The sequence below is a fragment of the Mesoplodon bidens genome (assembly GCF_964165515.1).
Source record: "Mesoplodon bidens genome assembly, chromosome: 13".
NCBI lineage: Eukaryota > Metazoa > Chordata > Mammalia > Artiodactyla > Ziphiidae > Mesoplodon > Mesoplodon bidens.
The window spans coordinates 23738357-23761318 of record NC_138169.1 but is presented as its reverse complement, the minus strand read 5'-3'; the positions used below and the strand labels follow the sequence as shown (position 1 = coordinate 23761318).

Sequence of the window (22962 nt, the reverse complement as noted above, 5' to 3'; positions counted from 1 at the left end):
TTTCTCTTCAGTGTTATTCCTTTCAGAGAAACTCATCCCCCTGAGGTGCAGCTTTCTACCACCCAAGGCTTTTCTCCATCATCCACCCTCCCCACTTCTGTTCCATCTCATCAGCAATACTTAGCTCTATCTGAATCCAAAAGCTACTAGGAGGGGAATAAATGTTGCTCCTCAACAAAACACCTCCATCTTCACTAAGGACCTTCTGAAGTAAATGTCCTTGTCCTTGCTATTTAACCCATTAGTATACCTAAAACTTGGAATTTCAGACTTGATAGGAAAATGCAGTGCTTTCCAGTCTTTTCCATACAGGGACACATAGATAATTATATTTGTATGACATATTAGGGTAAACAGATGAGAATATTTGTGTCTATAGGTAAATAGCTCAGGGGTTTCATCTACCCCAGTCCTGATCTGGCTATATTGAGGGTAAAAAGCATTAATATCTTGGCATAGCAATTGAGAAACTTTGAATTATTGGCTAGATAGAGCCTCATGGAGTTATTCAATCAACACCACATAGACAGCCTCATTAATATAATTTCTACTGCTGTGCCAACCACCAACCACCATTGCCTCCAAAGACCACCACCATCCCCACCACTAGGTACAATTTACTGTGTGTTTATTATGTGCCAGGCATGGGTAAAGCTTTGTATATGCGTTATAATTTAATAATCACAGTAACCATATGAAGTAGATATTATTAATTCCACTCTGCAGATGAGAATACTAATATTTAGGGAGGTTGATTATTCTGTCCAAAGTTAAATGACCAGTAATAGTCAGAGCTGGGGTTCCAAGCTAGATCTTTCTGCCTTAGGAATTAGGACTCTTAACCACTAAACTGCCTTTAGACCCTACTAACATCACCTACAGGAGAAGAAGGAAAGAATTTGCAAAGGAAGCCTCTTCTCCTACTGGCTTCATCTATGGATTTCAGAAATTTAAACAATTTTTACAGTTCCTTTTCATAATAGTGGTTTTTGTGGGATTGTTGGGAAAGTTACAAAGGCAGTATAAGACCTATCTCTGGCCTCAAGAAGCTTATGTTTACCTCAATCCTACATATTTCTCATGTTCATTAAACAATTAGATTCTACCTGTCAAACTCCATAGTGGCTCCTTCTTTTGTGTATTTGAATTTGAACTGGTATATCTCAGTCACTTTCTAGAAATATGAAAGGGAATAGAGAAAGAAATTATTTTCAAAAAATCCAGAATCTTATCTGATAATAGGTAAGGAACACTTTCACTGTATACCTACTATACCTCCTACATACTTGTTTGTTTTATAGCATTACATTATTCAGGAGTAATATTTCCAGATATAAAGATAACACTTTTTCTCCTCCATGCTGAAAATGAGTTAGATGGCATAATCTCTTGTTACCATCTTAAAGCTGGAGAAGCTAAAGCACAGAGTCAAGTGTCTGACCCAGCTTAGGTAAGTAACAGTGGAACTAGTTAAGAAACCATTCATTCATGAAAAGGATATTTATTGAATGTCTACTTTGTGTCAGGCAGTGGAGTCACTATGGTGAACATGACAGAAAAGGTCCCTGTTTTTCTGGAAAACACAGACTGATGGGAGAAATGGTCAATAAATAAGTAAACAAAATAAATTCAGGTAGTCATAAGAGCTGTGAACAATATGAAACAGATGCTGTGACAGAGTACAGAAGGGAGAGGTGATGATTTGGTTTGGAAGGGCCAAGGAAGGCCTCACTAAAGAGATGATGTTTGAGCTGAGCCTCATTGACGAGAGAGGTCAGCCATGTGCAGAGCTGGGGAGAGCGGGGCACCCCAGCAGAAGAAACATCAATGCAAAGGCTCTACAGTAGGAAAGGAAGCCTCTTCTATCACAGGAGGCCAAATGGCTGGCGATGAGTGAGCAAGGGGGAGAGTGTAGGAGATGAGGTTGTAGAAAAAGTTGTGGGGTCTTTTTTTTTTTTTTTTTTTAGCAGTACGCGGGCCTTTCACTGTTGTGGCCTCTCCCGTTGTGGAGCACAGGCTCCGGAAGCACAGGCTCAGCTGCCATGGCTCACGGGCCTAGCCGCTCCGCGGCATGTGGGATCTTCCCGGACTGGGGCACGAACCCGTGTCCCCTGAATCGGCAGGTGGACTCTCAACCACTGCGCCACCAGGGAAGCCCATGTGGGGCCTTTTTAACTAAGGGGTTTGAACTTTATTCCAAGTAAACCAGAAGTCCATTGAAGGGTTTTAAGCATGGGAGTGATCAGCATTTTTTAAGATCACCTTGGCTATTTTAAGAGTACAGAGAGGGCTTCCCTGGTGGCGCAGTGGTTGAGAGTCCGCCTGCCGATGCAGGGGACACGGGTTCATGCCCCGGTCCGGGAAGATCCCACATGCCGCGGAGCGGCTAGGCCCATTAGCCATGGCAGCTGAGCCTGTGCTTCCGGAGCCTGTGCTCCACAACGGGAGAGACCACAACAGTGAAAGGCCCGCATACCGCAAAAAAAAAAAGAGTGCAGAGAAGTGGGAACCATGAGAACAATTAAGAGACTCCTGAAAAAAAAAAAAGAGAGAGAGAACGCAAGAGGGAAGAGATATGGGGATATATGTATATGTATAGCTGGTTCACTTTGTTATAAAGCAGAAACTAACACACCATTGTAAAGCAATTATACTCCGATAAAGATGTTAAAAAAGAGAGAGAGAGAGAATTCTGTAGTAATTCAGGGAAGACTAGAATGGCAATAGGAAAGCTAGAAAAAATCAGAAAGGAACGAGGGTCTATGGTATCAGGTGTTTTTTTATTTCTGTTCTTTTGATCCTGCACTAAAAACTAGACACCACTGCTGTTTGCTAGCTATAAATATGGACAAATATAAACCGATATAAATAAGCTAGAAATAAAGGACAGATTTCCTCATGAGAGATATACTCCATTTAAAATAAGGTGATTGCCTAATAGTTGAAGCTAACAGTTGACCCAGATACATGTACAGTTGACTGTTGAACAACATGGGTTTGAACCATGCAGGCCCACTTACACACAGATTTTTTTCCAATAGTAAATACTACAGTTGTACATGATTCGTGGTTGTTGAATCTGAGAATAAGGAACCAAGGATACAGAGGAACCGTGTATATGGAGGACCTACCATAAATTATACATGGATTTTCCACTGCTTGGGGGTCACCACCCCTAACCCTTGTGTTGTTCAAGGGTCAACAGTAGTCTGTACACAGAGCTGGAGAAGGTGCTAAAGATAGGCAAGGGTATGAGTTTAAGTCTGAACACAAAAAATACCCTTCATTCATCTATTTCAGTGTTTGTTCCTTGACAATGTGGGAATGGAATGTTAGATTGATCAGAAAAAATCACAATGTTCTTGTTACTTTTGTCTATTCTAAGATTTGGTATCCCATGAATTATAGGTGAGCAGGTCCTAGGGAAACTGGCTCCTGGTGCTTATACTCTAAAAAGACTGACTTGTAATGGAGTTACTTTTAAGAGAAAAAAATTTTTTCTAGCAAGACAGTCTACTTGAGAAATCAAACCAAGTTCAGAAGGCTGCTTTGTGAGTACAATACTAGAGATATGTGAGAATAGAGGTGCCTACAGCAACAGGTTCACTCCAGACAGGCTAGATACACAATATCCTCTCTTCCGTGGACGCGTTGATGCATTGATGTGGTATAGGTGCCCTGTCAAGTAAACAATGCCTGTTCTTCCTGACTGCCCATGTTTCTCAACCAGCTCTAGCTTTTTGATGCTCTGAGCTATCTTTTATTTTTTTTAAATGTATCAAGAGTAGATCCTTGGGCTTCCCTGGTGGTGCAGCGGTTGAGAGTCCGCCTCCCGATGCAGAGGACACAGGTTCGTGCCCCGGTCCGGGAAGATCCCACATGCCGTGGAGCGGCTGGGCCCGTGAGCCATGGCCGCTGAGCCTGCACGTCTGGAGCCTGTGCTCTGCAACGGGAGAGGCTCCAACAGTGAGAGGCCTGCGTACCACAAAAAAAAAAAAAAAAAAAAAGAGTAGATCCTTTAGTGGCTGATAATTTTATTAACACTTTATTATTTGGTCCCTTGTGCAACTACTAATAAAAGAGTTATGTTTGTAATTGTTTTATAGAAGATGATAATCCTTAATAACTTCCATCCGAGTCTGATTGATCAAGGAAGGTATATTTACAGCAGGCACTAGTCTCTTCTTAACACCTCATAAAACATTCTCCTGCTTTTCAGATTAATGTGTTGCCTAGTAAGTATGAGTCTTTAAACTGCTCACCAATGGTTTCTATTAATCATACTGAATGTATCCACATGGACCAAAGCAACAGCAACATACACAGCTTTTCATTCTCCCTCCATACTCCAATCCATTGGCAAGACTTTTCAGGTCTATCTCCAAAGCACATCCCAAGTCCATCTGGTTCTCTTCACCTTCATTCTCTTCACCCTATCCAAGCCAACACCATCTCTTTCCATCTGATCTGCTTGCTTCTGAACTACTCCTCCTCCACCAAATTCATTCTCTGTTCTACAGCCAAAAACAGTTTTGAAAATGCAAATCAGACCATGTCACTCCTTTGTTAATGGTTTCCCTTTGCCCTTAGAATAAAATCCAGAATTTACCTTGGCCCACGGGCCTTACTCATCTGTCCCCTGCCTACCTCTCTGACCTTATCTCCTGCCTCTTTCCCTCCCACTCAGCTCCAGGCTCAGGGCATCCTCTTTGTCCATGAACACACAAGATGCCTTCCTGCCTTTGGGCCTTTACACAACTGTACTCTGGAAAATGTTGTCTCCAATTGATAATAATCATGATATTTGGGCACTTCCCTAAATGCTCTACATCTATTCATTCTTACATAGCCACACTCAGAGTAGGTATTACATCATCATAGATGAAGCTAGTAAGTAGTAGAGATGGGATTTGACTCCAGCGCCTGCAATGTTAACTACTGTGTTGTTCTGCCAGTCACATGCTATTACCTCTCACAGGCCTGCATGGGGTGACTCTTCTAGCCATTCACTTTCAGCTCAAACAGTGGCCCCTCAGGGAGGCCTTCCAGGGACTGCCCTCCAATCTTTCTTCCTCCATTCCCACCTTAGCACTCTCCAGCATACCAACTTTTATTTTCTTCATAGCATTATGATCTATCTGAAACTGTTTTGCTAATTTTTGTTTACTTGTTTATTGTTTATCCTCCCTCATAAGAACATAAGCTTCCAGACAGCAGGGACCTTGTCTACCCATTAACCCCTGTGTTTCAGGCACATAAGGGGAACCCAATTAATACTTGCTGAATGAATATATAATCAGCCAGGATAGAGTTCACATTCAATTAGGATTTCATCCTACAGGATTTTTTAAAAACAAAGTATCTAAAAGTATATTGTGGCTAGAAGCAGGGACCGTCTATAGTTCAGTTCCTGAAGCAGCCTATTAAAAGTGGCGTTGACCACCTCTAACAGGCAAAAAGAAAAACAGATGGTGAAACAGTAGGATTTGAATCATCACAATATTCAAATATAGTAATTCTTTATGGATCTATCATGCATTAAACTGTGTAAAAATTTCCTTAACATATTTACATTTTGGCTTACACATCTTATTAATACCCTCCACCCATTCTGTAGTGTGTATCTGCAGAAAAGCCACACTAGCCCTCTTCACTACTTCAGTTACTTTCGTCAGTTCATCTCTTTCTTAAGATGGAGCAACCAGAACAAAGCCTCAAGTGCAGAAGCACCACAGCTTTGTGCAATGCCCAAAACTCTGTTGGTCTCTGGACTGGATAAGTACACTTATTTAAGACAAAGGTTCTCAACTGGTGTACCATGACAGACTCTTCACAAGGGTGCTGCAAATTTTAGTCCATGTGTAAAGTGCATTTTTCCTTCAGGTAAATATTAATGTTGTTACTGTTTGTGCAGTTTTGCTTAGGGGACAATATATACTTCTACCAGTATGAGTCAAGAAACATGGCACCATATCAGAAAAATGCCAAAGAAAGACTTCATGTGAGAATGCTGTTTTGTGAGTGCATAGAACTATTTACCTCTTTGACCTTTCTTCTATCAGTGATTTGGTGCTAAAGAGCAACCATAAAACAGTGTAACCCCATGTATACTTTCAGGCACTATGAACATTGCTGTGCCATAGTTATACCATAATTATTGCTGACACATTTGGTGTCCTTTTAAGTCTTTTAATACCCTTAAACATGCCACCAAATTTTCTAGTAATCAAGAGTGTGCCATGAACACAGAGGTTAGGGATCACTGCTATAGGAAACAATATGTAAGAGTTCAAAATATTTTTTCTGGGTCATAAATGATAGCTCAGAACTTATATAATAAGCTTTTGCTTTCTAACTTTATTATTACATATATTGCCTGCATCAAAACTCATTTAACAGTTTTCTTCCCACTCTGTAATATTTTTCTGTAGATAGCCCGATTTCCTCAGCATTTCACTACCTCCAAACCATTAGTTTCAGATGAGTTTTACATGCATAAGAAAACATAATTATTGCACTAAGGAAATGACCAATTTATTAACAATTTATCAGGAGATCTTACTTCGGGAAACCTCCCCTCAAACCTACTGAAAACAAAAGAAATTGAAACTAAACTAGAGACAAAGATAAAAATAGGTTTAGCTTGGGCATTGAGGAACTGTTACCCACCTCATGCACCAGTTTTCTTCTGCCTTGCTCAAACAGCTGTTTATAATCTTGCCAAAGAAGAAAGGATATTAAAGGCTAAAAAACGCTTAACTTAGTTGTGAAGGTCACCAGTTAGGCTAAATCCATAGGTTTAGGGAAGGAAAATTGAAAGCAAGCAAAAGGGAAAGGGAAGAGGGAAGAAAGCTGGGAGGAAAATAGAGGGTAGAATGAGAAGAAAGAATGAAGGGTTTCTCCCTCCATTTGTGCCACTGCCACAGCTGTCATTCAAAGTAGCACAAGTTACTATTACGTATCCAGGACTATGAATTCACACTGGGAGATGGAAAAGAAGACAAGATTTGTCCTCAGGAATCACAATCTGGTTAGGGAGATAAAGTAATCTTTATGAATTAATTAAGAGTGTTAAATTGTGAGGTCCTGCTGGAGAAAGGAATTTAGAGAAGGGAGAAATTAGTGTGAACAAAACAGCCAAAGAGGCTTTCCTGAAAGCTTTAAACATAAGTTGGTGTTGAGGATGAGTAGGATTCAATAAGTAGAGGGGAGAAATTTAGAGAGAGAAGTAAAGAGGTAAAGCTTAAAAATCTATGAAACGTCAGAAGGGAGAGAATTAAGTTAGCCATAAAAAAAAAGTTTAGCATTATGCCAAAAAGGTCAGAAATAGAAAGGACTCAGCATCATTTAAAATAAAAATAAAAGGCAGTTCTCATACAGATTCTTACTGTTAGCGTGTTAGGGAATACGCTCAGTTCTACTCAATGTTTTTTTCCCAATACCCCTAGGTAGTTTTTAAAATCTCATAATAAAGAATTGGTGACATTTATAATACAACACACTGAAAAAGCTCACTACGAGTTACTTTGTTCATATGGTAGTCTAGTGATATAATTTATGGCCTCAACTCGGGTAAACATATTTAAATATAATATACTGCCCACCTCTTTATGTGTTCTTACCTCAGGTTCCTTCGGATTTGTGTAAAGCTATGTAAGGAAAAATAAACAGCATTTAATTTCTGAAACTAGATTACTCCCCACAGAATACATTTTCTATGTGAAGAGTTCAATTTGTGCTGTATTAATTGAGTACTGAAATATATATATATATATATATATGTATGTATCTTGAGATATATATTTCAAGCTAGAGATAGAATAAGCTCTTATTTTGTGAACATAGAGAGTCTTTAGAGCATTCTGTGAACCCTAATTATAAGGAAATTGATAACCAGATATCTATGATTACCGCAACTGCACTATAGTTGCAGTAATTTGTTACAGTTTAAAATTTTTAAAATAACTCATATATCTAAGACTCTCAATAGTATCTTCTCATTTTCCTTCTATTCTTAACTACATATACCGTGTTATACCAGGAAGTATACAAAGCTTCAAAAAAGTCTGCAAAACTTCAAAAACAAAGAGCTTTGAGTCTGTAAATTAACGCAGAAAATGAAATTCTGATAGCCAATAGATGAAGCAGATAGTATAGCCTATATAGTTCCTCATGTATTATAATATGCCAAAGAAATATGTAGATTGTGATCTTTTATTAAAACTTCTGGTAGAGTTTTTTTTTTTTCTTCCAAAGTGCATAGGACAGACAATGAAATTCAGGGAGGATGGGGGAGAATACTGTTTTACTACTTCACTTAACAAAAGACAATGAAGCAGAGACAGAGGCTTGGTCTTTAAATGTGCACTTACTGTAAGTACTGCCACGTGTAGCTTCAAGAGAAAAGAAAACTATTGTTACTATACACTTGCACCTATATTATTATTATTTTCAATAAAGTCTAATTCAAATATGACTTTCAAATTGAAAGATCTGGGTAGGAAAAAAATACTATTCAGAAGGTCAGAGAAATGGATACTAATTATTCATCCATTCATGTGAGCCTCTATTACATACCCAAGGTTCTGCTGGGGAGGGGAGAGATGGAAAAAAAAAAAAGAAGATAACTATCCTTAGTCTCTATAAGTTACATTCTAGTTTGGTAGGCAAAAGATATACAAAATAATTCATTATTACTAAAAGTTAATTATGCCATAAGCATCTCTAAAACAGTTTGCGTTTTGAAAGTAATCTAAAATAAAAAATTTTATGTCTGATATAAGTCTACAAAATCCCTGCCCTCCCTACATCTACATTACTATAAACAGATTCTGTTTGGAAGAATAATGGAATATATAGATACAGAGATAGAGATATAAGCAAGCCTATTAAAAACTAGGATACAAATGAGAAAATTTCAGGACCATAATTTTGTATCAAATTATTCACCTATTTCACCCAAAAGACTAAAACTTTAGTGACACTGTGTGGCCGTTTTGGTTACTGCATACAATTGATTTTAAGACTACACAGTAAAGCTCTAATTTATATTAATTATTTAATTAATAGTTCATTCATTCATTCAAAAATAGAAATGGCCCCTGATCTCAGGGAACATGCAGACCAGCAGGAGAGAACAAAAAAAGCACACAGATAGGTACATCATTACAATTGTGTTAATTGCTATGAAGTAGCAGCACTGAGTGCTTGTGACCATTAAACAGATGGACAGTCTAGGCTGGGAGAGGGGTGGTGGTGGGGTTGTCAGGGAAGGCCTCCCCGAGGAAGTAAATATTTAGGCTGGGACCCGAAGGATAAATTGGAATTAGCCAGATAAAGGGTGTGGGGTAGGGAAGAAAATTTTGCAGGCAAAAGTAACAATATGTACAAAGGTAAAAGGCACTTGGCATGTTCTCGAATCCTTGTGTGCTTGAACATGGTGAGCAATGGTGAGAGTGATGCCTTGGAAAGTATGGTCCCTAGACCAGCAGTCTCAGCATCACTTGGAATTTGTCTGAAATGAAAATTCTCACACCAGAAATTTTGGGGTGGAACCTGGCAATGTGTGTTTTAACAGGCCCTCCAGGTGATTCTGATGCAAGCTAATGTTTGAAAACTACTGCTTTAGATTATTAACTCATTTAATTCTCAAACAACCCTAAGAGGTTCGTTCTATTATTATTGTAAAGAAACTAAGTTATCAAGAGGCAGGTTATGTGCCAAGATCACACAGGTATTAAGTGGCAGAACTAGGATTCACTTCAGACTGACTTCTTCTAAACCTTGAGCTCTTAACTATATTTCACTGCCCCTCAAAGATGGGCACTCAAGAAATGTTGCTAAATGGACGGACAAAGGAGAATGAATGAGTGCTGTTCAGTGTACTGGTGAGGACCTTCTTCCCCTCTCAACCTGTCTAAATATTAAGGGCCTTCAAAGTAATTTTCTCCCAAAGATTTCCCTCATGTCCCTCACTGGATATAACCCCTCCTTTTCCATACTTCCTTTGCACATGATCAATATCTTGCCTTTGGTATGCATCACTTTCTAATGAATATTATGGTTATTTATACTTGTGATAAAGGTGATATTTTCTATAAAAATATCAAACTGATACGAAAAAATCAAAATTTAACAGCCCAACATGGCACAGGTACTGACCAATCAGAAAAGATGCCAACTTAGCCCTGGTGCTGAGTTCCTGGAAGCTCCCCCCTGGGCCAGGTGTCAACCCTTTAGTTGCTAGATTGTGGAACAGTCTAGGGACATCTCAGAAGAGACACTGGTGGGGTGAAGGGGAGGACATGGTGGGAGTCATTTGGGATCTCAGAGAAGCAACCATTTACCACTGGATATAGAGTACTTCAACATTTTAACAACAGGTACGGCTATGCCAGTGTGCAATAGCTGATCATCAGCCGTGCATATGATTGTCATCTATCTTCTGCCATGGACTATAAGCTCTTTGTGTGCCCAATCTCATATCTGTTTCATTTTTGTACCCCTCAACCCCCAGTCAGTGTTGAATAAGTCATAAGTAATAACTGTTCAATGAAAAAGGAAATATATCAGTGCAACTAAATAATCCAATGTAAGGCTTACTCACCTTAAGGTTTTTTAAAGGAATAGGAATTGAGAAGTAAAAAGAAGACAGAGATGGGGAAAGGAGGAGAAAGCAGTGGTGGAAAGTTCATTTATATATTATCTCTTCAACTAGGACTAGAGCCTCTAATTTCTACACTCTTCATAGCTGTCTTGGGCAGCAAGAAAAATCTAATGCACTTAAAATTCAAGCTGCATTTAAAAAAATTCAAGCTACAATACTAGCTATTTTGAGGGAACAGGTTATATACATGTGCCAAACATAGCTAACAAAATAACTAACATAGAATAAAAACCGATTATTCAAGTCCATTTTTTCCTTTCATATCTGCAAACTGAATTGCCACTATTTTGAACATGTTCAATGTGCTAAATGCTAGATTCTTGTCTGCCCTTTCCCACATCCTGTGGATCTCTTCCAGTGACTTCAGAGGAAATTCTGTAGTCAAAAAGATATGAGTATGTAAAAGAGAAAAATGGGGGTTTCATTTCTAATTGATGTAAACGAGACATCAACAGGACAACAAAGACACAAAATAAAAAGAAACTGGTTCATGAATGCAAATGTAGGAACTGGTATACCATTAAAACACAACAACAAAATAAAGGCTAAATTTTTCTTTTAAAGGGATAAAGGATGAGTCTTTGATCCTGGTGTAAATTTAAAAACATTCTTACGTATCTCTTTTCCAAAGCATCAAAACAACCTTGAATCCTGTCAAGAAATAAATGTTTGGTATCAATTTGGACCAGATGCAAAGCCAGAAAGAATCCCAAGTACAAAACTGATTTGTTTTTTGCTTTGAAATACATTAAATTGATAAACATTTCACCTTTCCCATTTAATCATTTTTTAGAAATTCCTATATCTTTTAATATGTTGATAGTACTTTATAAATAATACGTAAGCAATTTTTTTTTTTTTTTTTTTTTGCGGTATATGGGCCTCTCACTGTTGTGGCCTCTCCCGTTGCGGAGCACAGGCTCCGGACGCACAGGCTCAGCGGCCATGGCTCACGGGCCCAGCCGCTCCGCGGCATGTGGGATCTTCCCGGACCGGGGCACGAACCCGTGTCCCCTGCATCGGCAGGCGGACTCTCAACCACTGTGCCACCAGGGAAGCCCAATACGTAAGCAATTTTGAGGTAGGAAATCACATCTTATTTTTCTTTTGGCCTCCCATAATGTTTAGGACACTGACATGCATATGATGAGCAATCAAATTTTGATTGATATTTTTCTTTCTTATATAAAGTCCATTTTCTTCAAAAACAAAACTAAATCAGTATCTTAAAATAACATTGAATAATTGTTACACATTTCTAGGAAATTAAAAAAAAAAGAAGATGAAAAGAAAGAAAGGAAGAAGGCAGTAGTTCTAAGGAAATGATCTTACCAAATAAAGTCTTATGGGTAATTTCAGCTATGATAAAAATAATGTTGTTCAACTTTGGTGGAATTTCAGTTACTTACCACTTGATAATATGCAGTGACCCAGGACATTTTTTATCTTTTCGGATGATTTTTAAACTGAGGTCTACAAAAATAGAAACAGTCTGTTGTACTAAAATTGTCCATACTAAATAAGGGTATTTCCTTTCATGATTTTATTTATATAACTTACTTAGTTTATAGCTTATAAAACATTTTGAATCACTAAATATCTAATTTAAAAATAAATCCTATGTTGATAATTGACTTAGTTCCCATTTTTATTATAGATTAGCAGTCTTCCCTTCTACAATGTAGCACAACTGATTTGGTTGCAAAATCAATTTGTGTCACTTCTTTGCTTCTGCTGAATTCTAAGTTATCATAAGGTAGCACTAAGACCATCTCCATCAACCAATTTAAAACATACACCTCAGTCTCAAATCACTTCTCTGGTATTTCTCTCTCTCTCAATGAAAGAAAAAAAGGATGAAAAATGTTTCCATGGATTATTCTCAAATATTAATTTCCATCTGAAATTCAACTACCTTACTATAGGAAGGAAGAATAAGGAAATCACATTAAAAGTTTTGGTTTAGATCAGTCTAAAATCAATTACTGATTCATGTATGGCTTTGTATAAATCACTTCACCTTTTCATATTGTTTTCCTATCCTAAAATTGATGTTACCTCTATTGCTATTGAGAGATATGAAAATTATTCCATATTGGTATAACATTTAGAGATTGCCAAAAAGAGAGCAACTTAGGAGTACTGGGCATTTTTATGACATATGCTACTTTAAGTACAAACACTGAGAGGGAGATATATAACTTCCATTAAAACTGTCACAAAAAATAAAGCTATAAACAATGCTATTGGCCTCCATGCACAGGTTAGTGATTGGCACACAATAAGTGCTCAGTTAATTACTCCAAACATGTCTTTTTCCAATTCTATATTCCAAACAAGAGGAGAAACTGCAACTATATGCTACATATAAACATTTTCACTATTACAGATTTATATCCTATAGACCAAAAGAGGACACAAATGAGGCTGTCACAGTTGCAAATATAATGCTTTTGTGTTTATAGCACACATGCATTTCATTGATGCTCATGTAGAGAATCAAATGTTTAAGAAAATTAAATTAGAATAAGGCCTAAGTATATCATTAAATACAGATGTGAGAAATTTAAAGTAAAGTTAGATTTTGAAAAATAACATCTTACAAGGAAACTTGTAGCCCTCTATATTTATTTTCCAAATGATACTTTCCCACTTTCATGACAAATCAGCAAAATTTTCTGAATTGTTATCACAATCCATCTTTTTAAACAGATAAAAAGATTTTTGAAAAATTGAAGAGTCCTAGGTACATTCTTTTTAATAGAAGAGAAGGAAAGGAGACAGAAACAGCTTGTAATACAAGGAAATGAGATCATGAGTTTAAGGACATAAGAAATAAAAGGAAGAAAAGTAGAAAAAGCAGAAAATTAAGAAAAGAACAGAGCTGATTAGAATAATAATTGTCTACATATCCATGTTAATCAACAAATGGGTTTGGCATGGGTATGCATATTTTCCACATATTTGTATATGTTAACAGAAAGAATTAAACTTCTCAATTAAAATTCCTCAAGGCCAAAGTCTACCTCAAAGAAAAAAATTAAGTTGAGACACAAAATAGTGCAAATGTACACCCAAGTAGATTTCGATCTGGCTGCTGCTTTTGTAGGTACAGTTTAGAATTACTGGGCTTGTCCATACGTATTTCTTTTCTCTTCATTCGGTGATTTGGTATCTAGCCAGGAACTAATGGTTCCTATAAGTAAAACCACTAAACATAGTGAAATTAAAATGGAAAATGAATTAGCAAATTGATCTTAAAGAACCCATGACTTGGAATTAGCACACTCTGTGAGAAAGTAAAGTTTTACTCCTGCCAAATAGAGGAAAAGGGCCCCACCAGCCAAAGTAACCATTTAGTTAAACTTTACCATCCAAATGGCGTTCTCCGTAAGAGCTCTCTGGAAACAGGCCCCTTAGGTATGTTATACATGAGATAGAAGTAGCAAAAAGTTCCTTCACCATTATCAATGACTCATGCTCATTAGTTATTCGAGGTGGGAAAACTGTTTCCTGGTGGGGGGGGAATGAAAAAGATTAGTATTCTTTAATATATTCAGCCCATCATGCCATTACCACAAGTAAAATGGAAAGATTTTTCAAGACCTCAAATCTGATACCTTTACAGATAATCGAAAGGAAACTGGGCTTTGAATATTGCGTCAGATTAGATCTTCACTGGCAAGGCAAAAAGAAAGGCAGAGACAGTTATACAAGTAATTCAAGACTGATATAATTTATTTTACAGTGACCCATGGATTTAGGCAAAATGGGGAGTTTTACTATGATTATATAATCTTCCCTTTCATACACTCCTCAGAACCCACTGTAATCTGTCTTCCACCCCCTCTGTTCTATACTATTCTCTCCAAAGTCACTAAGTACATCCTATCATTGACCTCATCTCGGTCCTCGTACTATGTAAACTCCTCTGCAGTGCTTAACACTTTTGCCTACACTCTCCTCTCTCTCAGCTGCCATAACACTATTTTTTTTCCCCCACCTATCCTCCATATCTATCTCAATCTCTTTTATTTTTTTCCAGTTTTTCTGCCCTTTAAATGTTGCTCTCACCCCAGAATTCTGTCTTCAGGCTTTTCTCTTTTCATAGCTCTCTCTTCTTGGGTAATTTCATCTAGTCTCACTGCTTCAGCTACAGCCTATCCAGAGAAAATTTGAAGTCCTTATTTCTGTTCTGAGCCCTACTTCCATTTGTCTATTTTCGAAATATCTGTACCTAGACCACTTTGTAGACCCCTCAAACTCAGTTTATCTCTATCACCCTGACTGAAACCTGATCCCAAGTTTCATTCTCAGACAAATGGATCAGCATCCACTCCAATCATCCAAGCTAGAAGTACAGTCATCTTTGGCTTCTCTCTCTCCTCCATTCCCCATATCCAATCACAAAGTCCTATTAATCCTCTCTAGGAGAATTCTCAGATCTGTTTTCTCCTTTCTCTTCTCACTGCCACTGCCTTGGCTCAGGACATGGTCACTTCTCCCCTTTATTACTGTAGTTGCCTCTGACCTCGCTGCTAAGGGTTCCTTTCATTCAATCTGTCCTTCATACTGCCAACATTATTAACTTTAAAGAATACAAATCTTCTCATGACACTCCCAGTGTTCGTACAGGATAGAGTTCAAGTGTAGCGTTTGAGAACTGTCAAAATCTTATCTTTGCCTAGCTTTCCTGTCTCATCTCCCACCCCTCCCTTCTGCCCCTCCTCCCTTATCCCCTCCTATGCACCCTACTCTCTAGCATGTGGAACTACTATTCATCTACTATTCTACTACCATGTATTTCCACATCTTTGTGCTTTGCTTAAACAAAAGTTCTGCAGTATAAGTGACTCTCACAGATAAAGCTGAGTGCAAGAAGCCTGATACAATTGAGTACTAAAGTATGATTTCATTTATATAAAGTACAAAAGCAGGTGAAACTAATCTATGATATTAGAAGTCAGAATGGTAGATCTCTGATTACCTCATTCAAATTCAGAGGTCTTTTTTACTATACTGCACAGTTTCAACTGTTGAAGTTTTAATAAGTCTGTTACTTAGAGGCAGGTACTACCCACAAATATGCATTTAGATGAAAGAGAACGCCCCAAAAGCTTTTCTATATCTATATCTGGTTCTAGAATGTCTTCAGGACATTCTAGACATGATTTTGCAATGTAAGCTTGCTTCCTCTTTGGTACACTACATAGCAAAAATGAATTATCAGTTCATCATTTTGTCAAACCATATTATATTCAGTTGTTAAAAAGATACATAAAATTATTCTTGCATGTATGATAGGAACTTTTGGGACAAATTATTATGGATCTTAAAAGTCAGGCTAAGGAATTTATGCTTTATTCTGTAACCAGTCGAAAGATAGCAGGTTTGATTAGGAGAGTGAGTAGAATAATTGTTTTACGAATATTAAGCTATAGCAGAAGTAGGAAAGATTAACGTTGAAGGAGAATTAGGTATGTAACATGCATGTGTGTGTATGTGTATGTGTGTAAAATTTTACAGAAAATTGCTTTTGGTACCCATAGATCCTGAGAAATTAAGGTTCCTTGGGGGTAATTGGGTAATAGCTGGCATGGCATGCATGTATAATAACTTATTGAAAACATGCCAAAATTTAGAGGCAATACTTGAGTAATAACCACTTGTAAAATTAACTAACCTAAAAATATAAAGATGTTTACTTTAAATATAGAATCTAAAAGGCCATTTGTAATAATGAAGATCAATGATTGGAAAAGGCCTCTAGAAGTCTGTTACTTTTCTATACTCCAGGGATTTTTTTCTCAGCTCAGTTGATCTAATACTTTAAGGGTTATCATTCACGTTTTTATAAATGTCTAACAAATGAAAATTCTGTGGCTTGATAATAGAAAACACTATTATAAATTATTTTAATAAGAAATTGTGCTAATGATAAAGTAATGTTTGACAGCTCAGCTGTCAAGCTACATGACCTATGGCAAGTTACTTTACTTCTCTGAGCTTCAGTTTTCCCCTTATTTTAAGGTTTAAGTGAAATAATAATATAAAGCCCTTGGCACAGTGCCCAGCACATGGTAAGTGCTAATAAATGTTACCTTCTAGAGTTATTATTATTGTTGTTTTAAGTATTAAATAGAAAAATCATACAGTCACTTAAAATTTACTGGGAGAAGTAGCTCATGCAGTCCAAACTACAAAGATCTGTTTATATCAAAAGGTCAATTTGTTAATTTACAGTGAGAAAAATAACTGCCAAGCTGATTGCAATTCATATACCCAGCTCAGCATTTTCACCCCAGGAAGGGTTTCCTAAGTGGAAACGCAATGAGATCAGGAGTTGGCTTGGTGAGTATATTGAATTTGAGCCAGAAAGATGACTGCTTTCTCTCTGCCCTAATTCTCTTTCAACTTCAATCTTCCCTGCCTCTGCTACAGCTTAATATTCCTAAAACATTATTTTACTCACTGTCCTGGTGAAACCACTGACTTTCCATTGATTACAGAATAAAGCATAAATTCCTTAGCCTGGCTTTTAGGATCCACATTAATTTGTCCCCAAAGTTCCTATTCAATTTTATTTCCTACTTCTGTCCAACATGATGACACTCCACTCCAGTAAGGATGGATTCTTTGTTATTCTCTGAAACGTGCCATGCTCATTTCTTACTCTGAGCCAAGGCATATACTAGTTTTTCCTCATGGAATTCTCTTCTCTCTCCTCTCTCCTAATCCTTTTCATTAATTAAGGTCCACCTTAAGTCCTATCTCCTTCGTGAGAAATATACAAACCATTCCAGTCTATATAAAATCTCTAAATTCCTATAATTTGTATTGCTTTACTCTTTTCACATATATTTAATGCATATACTGCTTTGTATAGTGACTTACCTCCTGTAAGTCTTATTTCCCTAACCAGATTATAAACTTCTAGAATGTGAAGATTCTTTTTTTTAATTATCTCAGAGAATAACACAGCATTACATATATATTATATAATATTAAGCTCTCAATGAATCAATGAATGATTCATTAATGAATGTCATGGGACAAGATAAACTTGCCCAGGTGAACCCAGCATGGTTGCCTGGCCTTTGCTTCCCCAGGGCCCCAGGATCCTAGTTTCTCTAAGTGCTCTTTCCTACAGTTCTTATAATTACATCACAGTGTGCATTAGAAGTGTCCTAATTGTGTCAGGAAGTGAATGTCTAACAAAGAGCCATTCTCTTTAAACATCTTTTTTTTGTTTCTGATTTCTTTTCCTCTACAAAGTCTAAATATATAAACATGAAACAAGCACCCAGTAAGTTACTCTGTAGAAATCTATTCTAATTTCCTGAACATCCTCAGTCCATTAGCCAGTTAAAATGTAGACATACTCTGCCAGAATATTATGTGCCAATTAACTGATAAAGCTGCTGTTTAAAAAAACACCAAAGATTAAAGTCATGATTCTGAACTAACTCACTAAATAGTCATTGATTTTCTTTTAATTCTTAATAAATACCTTAGGTGCCTTGTGAATTCTGATAGAGTGAGAGAGCTGAGCAGTGGCCATTATAGCAGTCTATCAAGGATTCTTTTAACAAGTCTAACCTGTAAAAAAAAAAAAAAAAAAATTAGAGACCTTGCCTAACGTAATCCTTATTGTGAATTTTCCGAAGAACTATATAATTAGCATTTGATTGTATTCTTTTGAAAATTAGTTTAATAAACATTTTTATCTCCACTACCAATTTTCTATAAAGTAAGATCTCTGGATTAGTTTTTCCAACCACCCGAAAAAAATTTAAGTTGACTTACTTGTTCCTAAATACATTTGGAGGGGAAAAATAAATTGTAAATCCCCTAAAGATTCAACAGTATATTTTACTCATCCTTGTTATTCCCTCAGAGTGTAACGGTGCTCTCTATATAACAGGGGCTCAAAAATACTTCTTGGGGCTTCCCTGGTGGCGCAGTGGTTGAGAGTCTGCCTGCCGATGCAGGGGACACGGGTTCGTGCCCCGGTCCGGGCAGATCCCACATGCCGCGGAGCGGCTGTGCCCGTGAGCCATGGCCGCTGGGCCTGTGCGTCCGGAGCCTGTGCTCCACAATGGGAGAGGCCACAACAGTGAGAGGACCACGTACCACAAAAAAAATAAATAAATAAAATAATAAAATAAAAAGAGAGAGAAAAGAAATTCTAATAAATAAATAAATAAATAAATAAAATAAATACTTCTTGAATTAACTTCATGTGTAACTGATTTTCAAAGTAAACTCAAAAGTTAAAGTTTACACTTCATACTCATTAGGATGGCTATTCAAAAAAGTGGAAAATAACAAGTGGAGGTGAAGATGTGAAAAATCAGAATCCTTGTACACTGCTGGTAGGAATGTAAAATGGTGCAGCTGCTATGGAAAACAGTATGGCAGTTCTTCAAAAAGTTCAATAGATTTACCATATTACCCAGCAATTCCACTTCTAGGTCTAAACTCAAAAGAATTGAAAGGAGGGATTCAAACAAATTACACACCAATGTTCACAGCAATATTATTTACAATAGCCAAAAGGTGGAACAACCCAAATGTCCAACAACAGTTGAATGGATTTTTAAAATGTGGTATATACAATGGAATATTATTCAGCCTTAGAAAGGAATGAAATTCTGATACATGTTGCAACATGGATAAACTTGAAAACATTATGTTAAGTGAAATAAACCAGACACAAAAGGACACATACTGCACGATTCCACTTATATGAGGTAGAGATACCTAAAGTAGTCGAATTCATAGCAACAGAGAATAGAATAGAAGTCAGCAGGGGCTGGAGGGTAGAAGGAATGGGGAGTTCTGTTCAGGATGGTGAAAAATTTTTAGAAATGGGTAGTGGTGATGGTTGTACAACACTGTGAATGCACTTAGTGCCACTGAATTATACACTTAAGAATGGCTGAAATGATGAATTTTTTTTTTTTTTTTTTTGCGGTACGGTGGCCTCTCATTGTTGTGGCCTCTCCCGTTGCGGAGCACAGGCTCCGGACGCCCAGGCTCAGCGGCCATGGCTCACGGGCCCAGCCGCTCCGCGGCATGTGGGATCTTCCCGGACCGGGGCACGAACCCGTGTCCCCTGCATCGGCAGGCAGACTCGCAACCACTGCGCCACCAGGGAAGCCCGAGATGATGAATTTTATGTAATGTAGTACATTTTGCCACAATAAAAAGTATTAATATTTAAAATACATACAGTTTTCAATTCTGTTGCTTCACTAACATAAAAAAGAAGTAAATTTCCCTTTTTCTTTTCAAAGGACTTAATTTATATTGTAGTTTCTTGTCAAGGTTTTATGGAGTTCTGACCAAAATATCTGTAGATAACCCACTTATAGAAATTCCATTCTGGATCACTCAGGATAGCCTGTGACTTGTTTTTGTGTACAAATTAATGCAAGATTCTGGAAGATTTTGCAAATAAAAGAGGGCAGAATTATTTAAGGACACTGCCACAAGGTGGTGATAGAGATTATAAACAGGTAATACTTAATTTCTCTCAATTTACTTCTTCAGAGCAGCACTAGGGGACACTCTTTTACAAGATATTATATGAGACTGAAACCACCTACTAGTCCTTTGGTCCTTAATGATTCCAAGGTATCTTTTGTTGACTTCAGATTATAACCTTCATTTCCGAGTGTAACCTGACCCTTTCTTAGCTTTTGGTGTTCTTCAAGGGTTCTGTCCTAGGAGCTTTTTTTTTTCTTTTTTTTAACTTCTAAACACACTCCCTGCATGAACAAATACTTTCCCGTTGTTTCAATTACTATTTCTATTCTAACGACTCTTAGATGTATACCCCCAACCTAGGTTTCGCTGGGGAGTTGCAGATCTATACTTCTGACTATGAGCCAGTTCCAATTTGATGTTCCCAGCATACCCAAATGTGAATTCTTTTGCCTGAAACCTATGTCTGTACCTTAGCTAAGTGAATGACAACATCAAATACCTAGACGCTCAAGCCTAAAAACTATGACTCAACACTGTTCCCTCCCTCATTCCCACATCCAGTCTCCTAATATTTCTCAAGTGTCCACTCCTCACTTTATACACATTGTTGTAATCTATGCTTCAGATCAGATCAGCCTCATCTTTTGACTGGATTTCTTCAACCACCAGTCTGCCTGTCACTGGTCTTACCCGTCTCCAGTCTGTTCTTTGTATTGCAGCCAGAGTATTCTTTTTAGAGTACAAACTTGACTATGTAACTTCCTCGACTGAAATACTTCAGTGGCTCCCCACTGTCCTCAGGATGAAATCCAAACTCCTTACCACAGCCTCAAGATCTGGCTCATACCTCTTTAGCCACATGTCTAACCATTTTCCCTTACACTTTTATGCATCAGCTATTCTTATCTACTTTAATTAACCTATATTCTCTCTAGCTTTCAGGCTTTTGTAGTGTTCCTTCTGCCTGAAACATCCTCCTCCCTTTCCAATTCCTACTCATCTTCTAGACATGGCTTAGTATAACTTTCTCAAGGAATTATTCCCTGGTTAACCACCAAGTCTGGGTTATGTGCCCATTGTAATATATTCCATATCATTTTGCATTTATGTATTGACCCCACCCTGCTGTGAGATAATGTGAGGGCAAAGTTGTATCTGCCTAGTTCATTCTATATTTCTTAAGTTTTTTTTTAAGGTACAATTCATTAGGTTTTAGTATATTCACGAAGTTTTGCAACCATCACTACCATCTAATTTCAGAAGATTTTCATTAGCCTAAAAGAAACCCCATACCCACTAGCAATCACACCTCATTTTCCCCTCGCCTGACTTCTTGCAACCATTAATCTACTTTCATCTCTATGGAGTTGCTTATTCCAGACATTTCATATAAATGGAATCATATATAAACTTTTATGTCTAGTTTAGCTCATTCTTGAATCCTTAGCACCATGACAGTACTGGAATAAAGTAGGTAGATGCTCAAAAAATATCTGCTGAATCAATAGAGAAGTACTACATGAACAAGGGAAAAAGTAAGGGTCTAGAATAGAATTACAGAATTTTAGAAGTAGAAGGAACTTTAAATGTCATCTAGTCCAAACATCTAATTTTCTAGATGAGAAAATCAAGGTCCAGAGAAGTCAATTGACTTACTCAAGGTCAATCAGAACTGAGAATAAAAATCAAGAAAATTTGACTCACAATTTAGGGGTTTTTCTACAATGACTCTGCGTAATGAAATTCCCCTTGCTTTCATTCCATCTAAAATACTGCATTACCAGCACCTTCTTGGGCTTGCTTGCTTATTTCTAAACACGGTAGGGTCTCTTTTTGGTGTCCTGAAATAAACTGGCTTCAGGAAGGCAAAAAAGATCTAAATAATTATTTTAAATAGCCAGGCTCCTTTCAACCTCTAACTATTCTGTTGCTACTGTTTTTTTCCCTTTGAGCAGGTGTTTTGTGGAGGTCTCCTATTCAAGTACAAACTCTGCTTAATTTTGAAAGCTCACAAGCTGACAGCCCCAGGATGTATGACTCTACAGATCATGTACTCTCAGAGAATTACTCTGATTTTTTTTATCACCTTGTTCTGACTCATTATCTAAAACCTAAGAGATATTTCATAACTATGGGTTTTAAGAACAGAACTTTAACTTCCAAATGACTTATATATTTGCTTGTATAGTGGATCCACAAACATCTGAAACTTCACAGGGCATCAGTACATTCACTCTTATGCTTGATTTGTCTACTCTGTGACAAGGATTATGATCTTGAGAAAAACAAAAATTCTGTGTTTTCTCAGATAAGACTCACTCTGGGCTTACTTCTTGACCTACATCACAATTGCCCTATTTAAAATGGTGGCACAATTACTCTTTTACCATTTTATGTGTGAATCCAAGATTCAGATGAAAATTAACCAGCTGTTGTTTAGTTTCTGAAGGCCTAAGCCACTTTTTTTTGGGGGGGGGGTAGGTGGCATTCTGAGTGACACACAAAAAAAAGTTTCATTACATTTGCCCAAAGACAATAATAGTTGATTTCCTAATGCTCTTCACCCATCTTTCCCAATCTTCCAAAACCATTTTTTTAAACAAGAAAATCCCTTTTCTATCAAATGTATAATATCCAACAGCTAGATTCTAAAATGCAGCTAGATGACCTTCCATACATGTGTATGGTATGAAGGATGGCTTTACTCAAAGGAAGTACATGTCAACATAAATGGGCTTAAATCAGAGTTGGAAGGGGGAGGAGACATCCTCTAAAACTAATCCAATCCTTTCATTTTAAAGAAA

General features: G+C 37.3%; 1 protein-coding gene across 2 annotated transcripts in view; it reads right to left on the bottom strand.

Moving 5' to 3' along the window:
* The window catches only part of HORMAD2 (HORMA domain containing 2), a gene marked incomplete at its 3' end in the record, with an annotated part of 71934 nt that extends 53310 nt beyond the window's left edge, over positions 1–18624 (bottom strand). For both annotated transcript variants that reach the window (XM_081252610.1, XM_081252609.1), the window contains exons 1-7: positions 18177–18624; positions 14038–14179; positions 12076–12139; positions 11281–11317; positions 8373–8393; positions 7623–7649; positions 1107–1174 (exon numbers count right to left, since the gene is read on the bottom strand). In XM_081252610.1, the coding sequence (XP_081108736.1) occupies positions 1107–1174; positions 7623–7649; positions 8373–8393; positions 11281–11317; positions 12076–12139; positions 14038–14179; positions 18177–18227 (410 nt within the window). In that variant the 5' untranslated portion in view covers positions 18228–18624. The remainder of the gene's footprint in view (positions 1–1106; positions 1175–7622; positions 7650–8372; positions 8394–11280; positions 11318–12075; positions 12140–14037; positions 14180–18176) is intronic.
* Positions 18625–22962: the final 4338 nt, after the last annotated feature.